The 12,103-nt window shown below is 40.0% G+C and overlaps 1 protein-coding gene across 2 annotated transcripts in view; it reads right to left on the bottom strand.

Moving 5' to 3' along the window:
- The window catches only part of fbxw4 (F-box and WD repeat domain containing 4), a 72,923-nt gene extending 61,393 nt beyond the window's left edge, over positions 1–11,530 (bottom strand). For both annotated transcript variants that reach the window (XM_053436327.1, XM_053436328.1), the window contains exons 1-5: positions 11,254–11,530; positions 8,660–8,755; positions 8,222–8,407; positions 5,336–5,468; positions 3,823–3,908 (exon numbers count right to left, since the gene is read on the bottom strand). In XM_053436327.1, the coding sequence (XP_053292302.1) occupies positions 3,823–3,908; positions 5,336–5,468; positions 8,222–8,407; positions 8,660–8,755; positions 11,254–11,492 (740 nt within the window). In that variant the 5' untranslated portion in view covers positions 11,493–11,530. The remainder of the gene's footprint in view (positions 1–3,822; positions 3,909–5,335; positions 5,469–8,221; positions 8,408–8,659; positions 8,756–11,253) is intronic.
- Between the last annotated feature and the right edge of the window lie 573 nt (positions 11,531–12,103).

Here is a 12,103-nt window from a genome sequence, read left to right as displayed (position 1 = left end):
GAGGCTTATATAGGCAAGCTTCAACCCTGGCGCCTCCCCAAAAAAAGAAAAATTAAAAACAGTTCTACAGTAAAGTACTGCACCTTTATTTATCATAAGAATGAGAGATAAGACGAAATGCAAATTGCACACTAAAGAATCAAAACAAATGACAACTTAGCTAGCAAGCAATTATAATAAAAATAAATAATATATGCAAGTTGCTTTCAATTAAAATTATATATTATATAATCAAAATATAATATGCAAAATAAACAAACAAATAGTACAAAATAACTTTGTCTCAAGAACTTTTTACATTCCACTCCCTAGCATCACACCTCAAAGGTAACAGTGCAATCATTCTGGCCTTCCTCGCTGCAAAGTCATCAATCACAACATCGTATGAAATCTGACCACCAACCTCATGTTTAACCACTGAGGCGTTCTTGAGCCATGGTTGCAATACACAAGTTGGGATATATTTCTGTGAGATGCTTTGCATGTATGAAAGAGTTGTCATGCTCTTTGATGACCAGTAAGGTAACATTTCTAACTCCTGGGCCAGCTTATTTAGTTATTAAGCATTTGGTGTATTTGGACAGCGTGACATTTTTTATTCCAAGATAGCTGTTGATTAGTTGAATCAGGTCTAATTAAACTTTCTAGCTCGCTACACCAATACTAACGTTGTTATTATTACTCATATTTCAACTTCATGACACCAGTGTTAATTTTGGCATCTATTTTAGATTTAGTATAGTCTTTAGACGAAAATGCATAGTAGTTTTAGTCACATTTAGTCATTTTTATCCTTCTTAGTTTAAGTCTAGTTTTCGTCGATGGAAACTCAGAACATTTTAGTCTAGTTTAAGTCACATTTAATAGTCCATCTTATAGCCACATTTAACTCCTTTCCTTCCCTTCTCAGGCCAAGGGACCCCCTTAAATTGTGGAGACAATTAGTCTCTAAGATATAAACAGATCTCCTAGTATATGCCTACAGCTGAATTCCAATTAATGCAGTGTAAATTATCATTAAAATATAAGTGAATACCAAGTCTAGATGTTGAAGATTTAAATGCTTTGATAGCACAATACAACTATTATGCCTACCTGACCTTAGACCTAAATCAACCACATATCCACCATGTATCGTTTTGCCTGGGCCAGTTTATCCCCTGGGGTAAACTCTGGCCTGGAGGGGTATAGTATGGCCTAGGCTGTTTTACACCCCCGGGTATAGTTTGGCCTAGTCCAGTTTATCCCCCGGGGTATACTCTGGCCCGGGCCAAAGTATACCCGGGTTTTATTTGGGCGGGGGTTAATTTGGCCTGTTACACCGGTGCGAACAGCCCAATTGATTAACATGGGCGCGGAAATGAGGCAGACAGCTTTTCGAGGCTCTTTGCGGCGTTTCTACCTCCAGTGTGTCTCTGGGGTTAGAGGACGATGGTGTTACGTTATTGCATTGGTTAACATATCACGTCATGATAAATCAGCCTCTTGTGCCGACCTCTCGGCATTTTGCGACCTAGGCAACCGCCTATGTCACCTATGCCAGGAGCCGCCCCAATGCAGAGCAGAGATGCTAAAGGTATTAATACTATAGTTATAATAAATATGATGTAATATCAACATCATTATAATTGTAATAATAACCCAATATGATGTGGTATAAATACTGTTGCTGTCACCATTATTGTATATATATTAGCAAAACAGAAAACAAACAAATAAATCAAATAAATTCAAATTAAAGCCCAAAAAACAAAAAGAAGAGAATTATTCATTATTAAATGATATGTAGTTATTAATTTATAGATGTAACTATAATGATGTATAATATAATAAAAAATCTCCACAGCGGTCAGGTGTGGTACCCGACCAGGCAACTGAGGAGGTAAGCTAGGGGCCCCCCCACCTAGACCCCAGTACCACAACTTTGAGCCGCGGTTGGAGACAGGCGAAGCAGGTCAGCAAATTTGAAGTCATTGGACATCTGGTGTGAGGGATGAGGCATTCCACAATTTTCAATTAGTTGGCCAACTTTCATATTTCTCAAATTGGGGGGTAGCAACAGGGAATAAACTAACTACCAAGGCAGTCCCCTTATAAAACCACATTTACTAGTAGTATATTAACTACATCCAGATATTAACTTGGATCTGCACCGAATTGCACACACAATTAATAAATACCAATCCCTCAAACAAGCGCCATTCATTATTATCTGAAAAAACTAAGAAACATGATTATTGACCACTTATGTAAACAATATATGATGGATATTCTTTAAATGAGTTATCGTATTATGTTACTATTGCAGCATTTCCTCGAGAATTGTGTTTGCGTGCAACTGCTCTTGTCGCTTGTGAGCGTGTTGCCTCGTCTTTGTCGCTCTTCACACACAAACTGACAGTCACATTTATATAGTTATTAATCGATGGTGTCAGATCATGAGTCCAGATCGTTTGGGTGCACACAAAATGTTGGACTTTTAAAAAATGTGTTTGAATTAGGGCTGCTCATTTAATCAAATTTTAATCGTGATTTCGATTATGTGGTCAAACGATCTCCAAACTATTATAATCGAGTTGAAACGATTATTTGGCATTTTTTTTCATGCGCAATTCAGTCCATCCCCCAAAGCATCAACACGGCCCAGCTGACAGGCACTCACTCTCAAGCAACCGTAAAGTGAAGGAGGCGAGTTGTGTGTGTGGTGACCGGCGGTATTTCAAAAACAGCGCGAGTGGAAAATGGCAGAGGGAGGGCTACCTCGTTTAATCGCCAAAAAGGGTAGAAAAGGTTCTCTTGTATGGGAACACTTCAGATCGAGGATCTGGGGGGGCAGATGGGAATTTAAAAATGAGAGGAAATTTCAAAGTTCTTTTTTGGAGAGTGTTAGGTTTGCCATCATTAAGGTTTGGAATAACCAGGCACCGATATCCTGGTTTCACGGATAAATAAGACACGCAGCCGTCATCTGTGTTGACCTGAACCGGAAGTGAGTTAAACTTCCGGTTACAGTCATTTAAAGAATAAAGCATAGACGCCAGAAAAGGGCACATAATAATCGTTTGAATAATTTTGATTTCGATATTGTCTAAAATAATCGAGATTATGATTTTTTCCATAATCGAGCAGCCCTAGTTTGAATGCATGTCTCATAAACTCTCAGGCGAATCAAACAATTAGAAAGTAAACTTCAGTACTATTCAGGTCCTAATAACTTCTGATTAGTGTTTGTGTTTGTTGTGAGTAAGTCTAAATGAGCGCAGGGTAGCGGGGAAGAGGGGTGTGAGGACCAAACATTTGCTTACCGTATAGGAATATATTTTTAAGAAATATATCAATTTTGAACTAAAAAGTGCAGAGGTGCTACAGACAGGTGACAATGGAAAAACCTGAGGCATGAATGGTTTGTTGTAAAAGATATGAATATGCTATGACTTCTAAATCATCAGAACTGAATCCGATTAAAAATCTACTGGGGATTATTTTGGATCAACATGCTTGACAATACTTTCCATCATAATTATCAAAACAACAAATGAACAAATGAGGAAATATATTTTGGAAGATTGGTGTTCATTACCCCTGTTTAGTTCAAATATTTTGAGAATCTATACACCGGTGCACTGAGGCTGCTTTGACATGGGGCCCTGAGGGCCCAAAACCCTGTCGAGACATTTTACATAGCTTTTTTTTTCTCATCCATCTGAATATAAAATACACAAGTATTTAATGGGTGAAGCTACTATTAATTTCATCTTCTAATAACAAAATTGATCTTGATAAATCAATTAATCAAAATCTTGATTCTGAGCAAAAACTTACCTCAATGTGGGACTAATAGCAACAGACCACACTCTGTCATACATGGGAATTGTATCTCTGGGGTTGTTGGAAGTCAAGGTCCAAATCTGGAGAAAATATATATATAATTATGTATATGCAGACATAAAATAATATGTACATGGCACATACTAGGGGTAGGAGGAGCAGTAGTGTCCTAGTCAACACCGGTGTGATAGTGTGATAGTCATGGATTGTGCAATACCTTATACAGCATATCTAATAGCAAATCAAAAAGGAAAACATAATTGCTCAATCAAGCTTCATGCAAGGTGCATGATAAAAGGGGAGCAGCCCAACTGATCATTTAAACCGCTAGAAAGTTCTTCTTAGAAGTTGCCATCAAAGCTTGAATAGATGATTGGAATGTTGGAACCAGACAGGGACAACAAGGTGGCCACAGGAGAGGAGACTCTGTGGTGTGCTTTTAAATCAACCCACACAGAGAATGCTTAAGTATTGTGCAAGAGTGCGTCTCAGATCGCATTTTTTCCGTGTGCAGACCTGGGTGCATGTCCCCATCAACTCAGCGACCACTTGGAATCTTTGCTCCTGATCGAGAGCCATTGCCTGCAGCATTCTGCAGTGAGCAATGATTATTTTATGGTCTGGCACTGGGCATGTCTGCAGCCAACCTCCACATGGCCAACTAGCGTGTTGCTCTGCCTCAAATGCCATGTATACATAGGGTAGCCTTTTCCTCTCATAAGCTTCATCAACAGCACCCTCCCAGGCTACTGTCAATTCTATGAGGTAGATGACATGCAGGATGTTGGACCAGAGTATTAGGTCTGGTCTTAGGGTGGATTTAACTATATGTTATGGGACTGTAAGCTGCTTGACCACATCCATCAACATGTCCCAGTCTCGGGCTTGCTCATCTGACCACTCCTGGAAGCTTATCCTGCTTGCTTCCATTCCCCAGAGAGCCTTCCAGCTGACCTTCCTTTTCTCTCTGCTCTCCCTTTTCATCCTCTGCCGCCATCTTGCTTGAGTGACAACATTTGCACATCTTGCTGCCACTTTCTTATGCCACATTACAACATTTTCACCACTCTGCAGGAGTTGCCATGTCCCACAGGGGTCTACTCTGACCTAGTCCCAGACCTCCTGTTCCTACTGATGCTTGACTTTGATGGATTCTGACCAATGTGATCTTTTCTTCAAGTGTCCCTAGCAACCGTCTGGTGCATGGGGCTGTTTTGGTCAGGGTTGTCATGTCGTCCATGTAGGTACAGAGGGGTGTTAATCGCACCCCTGACTTAGTAATACCATGACAGGCCACCTCAAAAAAAGAGTACTGTGATATAAATCCTAGCACATACTACTTGAGATTAGTCTATTTTATGATGAACTGAATCTGATGTGTCATTAAAATTGCTAATGTTTCAAAGCAATGTAGTTTATATCCTTCAGTCGTATTATTTGTGAAACAAGTGTGGATTATAAATACCACTAGCATCACATGACTAAATCTGAATTGAGGTGTGCTCACCCGGGTTGTTTGGTCTCTGGAACCACTGATGATGAGTCCGTCTTTCGAGTCTAGGCAGTTGACTTCCTGTTTATGACCTGATAACTCCACCAACCAGTCAGTTGTCCTGCTGTGGGCCAGGATCTTGCCATCACTGTCAGACAAAGGACATTTAGAAGGCACAGGTTTGTATTTATTTCAAGATATTTGTGATGTTTTCAATTTATTGGGTTCTTTTATTTTTCTTCTATATCCACAGCTCAAATCAGTTATCCAGGCTTAGTTCTCATGGCATCAACCTTTACTCAGACTTTTAAAAGTTAGGGTTAGGGGTTACCAAGCAGAGGTACCGGGGTTGACACCAGGGAGAGATGCACAACTCCACTGCACGAGGCACAGTGCACTAAGCTGGGGAAAGGACCAAAGGACACCGTACACTCCCACTGCTTGGGCCAGAGAGCGCACAGCCCGGCCACAGCACCACCATGCCGGGACAGACATCCAGGCAATCATTCACAGCTCCAGTAAGTCCGATTACAGTGTTCATTTTGGTTCTTTTCATACATGTTTGGACAGTAAACATATTTTTTTTTCTACAATTGTTACCGGCTTGTTCCTAATGTACTGCTCCTCTCTGTGTCTGTCACTCTGTACACTGCTAAACGCATCGAGCCAAACCGGGACTATCATACAGAGGTTAGGTAACGGCCGTTACAGGCTCATAGATACACAGTGGCATTATAGTCCCAGAACTTGAAGGAAAGGTTGATTTGTTTGAGATGATGCAACAATATCAACACTGATCAACACATAATGATCAATGCATTTCTTCAATGAGTAAAATCTTTCTTCATTGCTGCGCATTCATTCATAATTCAGCTCATCTCTCGCGCTGACACAAAAGCTGTGTGATCGGTGCAGTGCGCAGGGTGAATGAAGGGAGACACAGAGAGGAGCAGTAAATTGCTGACAGAGCTGGTAAAAAAAAAAAACGTTTCCATCCAAACTGCCTTTGGTTAAAATGGCTAATAACTCTGTGTCTAGATAGGGCTGCGTATGGGTCTGAGTCTGAGTCATAGTATGGTCCATGTCCTGCCAATTAGATTAGTATAATCTTTTTAAAAACCACTAAACAGCAACTCTGCCTGTTTGTTCCTTCAAGATCATTCTTTTCCTTCCTGTTCTGCCCTCCCCCCAATCTTTATCTTTTTTATCCTACCATTTCCCTCTCATCTTCTTTTTCCGCTTCCAATGCTGTCCAGTCTAGATCTGTTATTACAAGCCTACTAATTTTCCCATTATTATTACTATTATTATCATTATTATTACCGCCATAATCGTAAACCATGACCTTTACTTTGTTTCTATATGAAACAATCCTCCTGGTCTTTTGTCCCAATCTCTCTCTCTCTCAAAGCAACTGGTCAAGGCACATGACTGTCCACTCTTTGTTCTGCTTGTGGTGTCTGCCCCTTAAAAAGGTTTTTCAACCAGACCAATGCTTGCTCATGGTGGGAATTGTTGCATCTCTATCACTAAAGGCCGATTTATAGTACTGCAACTGCAACTGCGGCTGGCCACGCAGTTGCATCGACAGACTCGTTTTGGTTTATAGTTCCCCAAGGGTTGCGTGTGTTGCAAAGCAATTCCCCGCCAGAACACTAGACGGAGTAACGTGTTTTGTCGAAGACAACCTTAGAGACGCCTTCTTTCTTCTTCGTCGACTATTTATTTACATCGCCACTGCGGCTCCTCATAGCCTTTTTCTGGCGGACAAATCCGCCAGTCAGTTACGGGTTGTACAAGTGGTCATACTTTCTGATCTCTTTTGCCAAACGGTATTATGGGGCATGAAACCGGAAATGCGACTCCGGAAAGGATGTAGTTAGCAGACCAATCACTGCCTTGTGGGCTGCGTGAGGCTCGCATAGCTTTGTCGTATAGTTCGAAAAATTGGCAGACGCACGCAAGACGGGGTACGCAAGCACGCAAGAGGCACGTTGCGTGTCTTGCGTGCCTGCGTAAAAACCGACTCTAAATCGGCCTTAAGCCTAGACCTGCTGTATACAAAATGTGGTCTGACATAATGCTAATAATGTTTAGGGTTGGGGGTTAGCGCTATATCATTTAAGTTGACTTGACTTGTGCACACAGCCGACAACTCGCTTTTGGGACAACTCATCGAAGAAGTGGTCCAGCCAGAACTGTGAATTGAAGTGAATTCCAAAGAAAGAGACATGAAAAGTCGCTATCCAACATGACGGAGCTTGAAAGAATCAGCAGAGAAGAATGGCACAAAATCCCCAACACAAAGCATACCCAAATCAAGGTATTTCTACATTGTACTTGTGGAGGTGAGGGGGCTGGGAGAGCCTCCTCACCTGCACCACAGAGGATCAATCAGACCAGGTGAGAGCTGTTAGCTGATTGGTCCTCGTGCTAAAGGACTCAGACACTCGAGAGACACCTGGACTGAGCCAGAGACTGAGCTGCAAAGCTATAAGTTGAAGTTTATTTATGTTTGTTAAATTTGTCTGATTTAATAAATATGTTAAAAAGCGAATGGTTCGTCTATGGTTGCTGTGGTGAGATCCACGTGGTAAGGTATACTGCCACAGTCCTATTTCAGCTTCTAATACGTTTTCATGCACTGTAAAGGAAATACAGCGATTTTCAATCTATTTGAAACATATCGCCATAGAAGCACACATCACTTTTTTAAACGGCAAATGAAAAAGCTTTCTTTAAATCTCAATAGGTTTATGGATAAATGACTAATGAGTCACAAAATGCTTTAATATCAAACAAATGACTACTTCAGTGTCTGATTGTGACGTACTGCAATAAATGATGTCTGTTGTCCATGCCAGATCAAATCAGAAGAAGAACAAAGAGAACATGATCTACCTTCCACCACTTATAAGGTGAGAGTCCGTCAGAACAAAGTGGCACACGTCAGCATTGTGGCCTGAGTAGATTTCAAATGGGTTGCGCTGCAACCTCCCAGATTCTTGGTGCAACTGGTAAGCTCCAATATCAGCAGCCTGAGATAGAAAGAGTACATCCCCATCCAACTCCAACCATGGTAACAGCCTGAAGACAAGATATTAAAATTTACAAGATTTAGAAGAAATGTGTATAGTATAGCTACCAAATAAACATCCTGATATATTAAAATAAAGTATGCAAAGAATATTTTATTTTTGTTAAAGGAATACTCCAACATTAAAGGAAATGCAGAGCTCGAATCAGATTAGCCTAGCCAAGCTCTATGACGAATCCCCCCACAGAAGTACAACAAGACAGTGTTTGAGCCTTTAAACAGCGAGCTCTAATCTAACTTACTTTGTTTTCCATTTGAGAGGAATTGCCCTTTTACAGACTCCATCACACCAGTTTTGTGCTAACTTCACTCTCTCCTTCAGGGGTATGTGAGGATATCTGCAATAACAGAGAGTACCGAACATTACTATTTACAGTAGGTTTTGGGGGCTACATTTTAAGTATGCGTTATTTTTAACAGGCCAACTTGACCCTTTTGAAACCATACCCATCTATCTATTCAATAGTATGCAAAAACCTGGAATTTTTTACTTTTAATGATTTCTCAATATTGTTAACAACCCAAACGAATAAACATAACCAGAGGACATTATCTAGTGGCAGACAGAACTGATTACACACTCATAAAATAAGCAAATCCATCCTTGACAATGTTATTCAAATTAATGTTCCCTCAGAAGATGAGGTAGGAAAAGAAAAGAAAGTAGAATAGCTCTGAGGATTATCATGGTCCCACAACATATTAATTATAATTGACACTAAAAATGCAAAAAGTCCCCAGGTCTGTCAGTCCATTTGTTAGACTGCTAATCTTATGACACTGTGTCTGTTATCAGTCTAGCCAGGACAGATGTATAGAGACAAACAATCACTCACACCTACAATCATTTTGGGATCCCAAATTAACCTGCACTATTGCAGTGGCTCTTTTAAACCAGCCTGTTTAATGCTTGGGAGCTACTTCAGTATTATTCCTTGTCATTAGTGAGTCCTCCTCAAACAGTTTTATAATATATTGTCACTTTTGATTGTTTGTGTGCTGAACATTATATGTAGATCTTATGGTTCAGTCTATGGTTCAAAGTGAAGTTGGTAAACTTTGCGTTTATCATACCTGGTTTATTTGTGATGAAGATTTTAGAGTCAACACTTTTCATATAATGAAAACAAATCTTCTGCTGGTTAAAATGTTTCTCTGACTTCATCCAACGCTGCGAAACCTCACCAGGTCATGTGACCTTAAAGCCTCGTGGGAGGGACAGTGCTGCAGTTAGACCGTACAGTTGCTCTCCCCCACATACAACACCCAATTGGCAACCTTGTGAAAAATCACCCATTGGTTTGTAAACTGCTGTTTTGAAGTCGAGAGTTTCGAATTTGATCAGCATCATCTTGGTGATTTGGAGCCAGGCTGAACCGGACATTACCATATCTGGACAAAAAGGAGGAGCTGGGTCTGACCTCTCATCACAAGGACTGTATACAAGCCCATCTACACCGGCTACTGACCACAATGAGCTCCCGACTGTGCTGAGAACTAGCTGCTAACAAAGTTAGCTTCCATCATCTGAGGTATTGTTAGTAATGTTTAAGTAATCTGAAAAGCCAGTGGAGCACATATTTCAGAGGAGTATTGAGTTGTAGCTGAAGTTAGTGTTTAAGCTTATATTAAATAGTGTTGTGTAAAATATTTTCTAACACTGTGTTTTAATCTGCAGAACATGAAGAATCGTGACCTAGGGGACTTCTGATGAAAAATGGCTCCTGGACGGCATCTTTTTCTCCATCACCATCAGTACAGTTAAACTACACAATGTTAAAACTGTTAAATGTAAGAACAGCTTGTGTTTCTCTAGGCTTTGGAGCTCACTCTTACAGTAAACAGATGACTGAATTAAGTGCTGTAAGATATATGTGAATTACTACTTTACCATTGCGCTTTTTCAATTTGAATATTTCAACTGTCAATTACACTCATTAAATATTAAGCACTAGAGATTAATTTTTCCAACAGTAATCATGTCTACCTTGATCGATAACTATTTCGTTTTTTGTTGGATTTTAAGTTATGATTTCTATGAAGCTCTGTTTGACTTCTAATGATTCTATGGTGCACATCTGGTAAAAAGTAACAGCAGCAACTACGACAGTATTGTGATCATACTAAAACACTTTAATGAATAGTTATAGGAATTTATCACAGGTCTTTTACATTTTTGGTTCAATCAAATCAATCATTGACAATTAAGATATGAGTTGATACTGTCCCTACATGTCTTATGACAATGAAAACATTAATTCACGAAGGTGTCCGGTTTGATTGATTATAAGGAAAGGGGTAAATGTGCCAGGCAAACCAGGCAAGTCACCTGTAGTCAAAAAATGTACTCAGTAGAGTTTAGTCATGTTGGGTACTTATGTTAAACACAAACTGTTCAATCACATATACTCAGGCTTCAAAATGTAAATATCAGAACACTTAAGAGTTTGTAAATCGAGTACATGACTGGAGAGAAGAGCTGACGAGAAAAGAGAGGAGAGATGACTAGAGAAGAGCTGAGGAGAATTAAATTATTTGGCAATTTCCTAAACATCCGTATCATCTGCAGCGAAAATAGCAAACGCAGCGAGATCGGTTGTTGTTCTCGTCTCACTGACCCCAAGAGAAGAAGAAAGAGTCCGAAACCTATTGTATCTGAAAGCTCCGTTCAGTTTTACATTTAATTTGTATTCAATTTTCCGTGGTCAGCACAACATATTCAGTAATCAGGTGCCCACAGTGGTTACACAACACATAAATACTGCGTGTCAACTAACAATAACAGCCTAAGCTTATACATCCTGAGCTAACACACACGTATTACTGCACATCTTACATGTCCGTCCCGTCCCGATTGATCCCAGTGTTAAGAAACTCTTTGGCGATGCTCCTCCAGACAGTGTCGCGGTTTACAAAGCGATAAATGCTTTTACAGACCTGAGAGAGGCGGGCGAGAGATTTACAGTTCAAATAAGATAAGATATGGTAGAGGACGTCTTCTGGTAACTGTAGTATGAGCATAATGAGCCCAGTCAAGACGGAGTAACACCAAATAAAATAAACACAATCATTCATCAGAAGGAAACCGGAAGCTGCTCTTGCAGTCAGCTGACAGCGTGGACGACGGTGAATCGTCACTTGGGGACCTGACGTATAGCGTGTAGTTTGACCATGCCTGACTCGATCCGCCGGCCTGATGTGACGGCGGCTGACACAGCAGTCAACTCGGACACGTTTTACTTATCGCACCGTTAATGAGACAAGAACAAATACCGATCTAGCAGGGTTTGTTATTTTTTATTGTTTTCCGATGAAACGGTTGTTTAGGACATCGTGTTTTTCAACAAAGATTAAAATTAAAAACAAAGTTGACTGACAACTTTCTTTCAGCTGATAATTAAATTTAAATTACTATAAAACTATAGCGTAAAGGGACCGTGTGTATTGTATTAATCTTCAAAATAAAAACACAAAATAAGGCACGCATTAAATTCATAATAGAAACAGATACACTCCTTGATGGTTATATAGCTGTTTTATGGGTAACTTAAAATATTGTTGGTATAGCAGTCACACCAAGCAATATGCTATTGCTTAAGATACAGTTCCCAGCGGTCCTCTGCTGGTTAATTTTTAGGTACTTTAATTTATAAGGCCTTAGAACATTTCTTCTCAATGATATTCTT

Source organism: Pleuronectes platessa, chromosome 12 (assembly GCF_947347685.1).
Source record: "Pleuronectes platessa chromosome 12, fPlePla1.1, whole genome shotgun sequence".
Taxonomy (NCBI): Eukaryota; Metazoa; Chordata; class Actinopteri; order Pleuronectiformes; family Pleuronectidae; genus Pleuronectes; species Pleuronectes platessa.
This window is presented reverse-complemented; position numbering and strand designations above follow the sequence as displayed.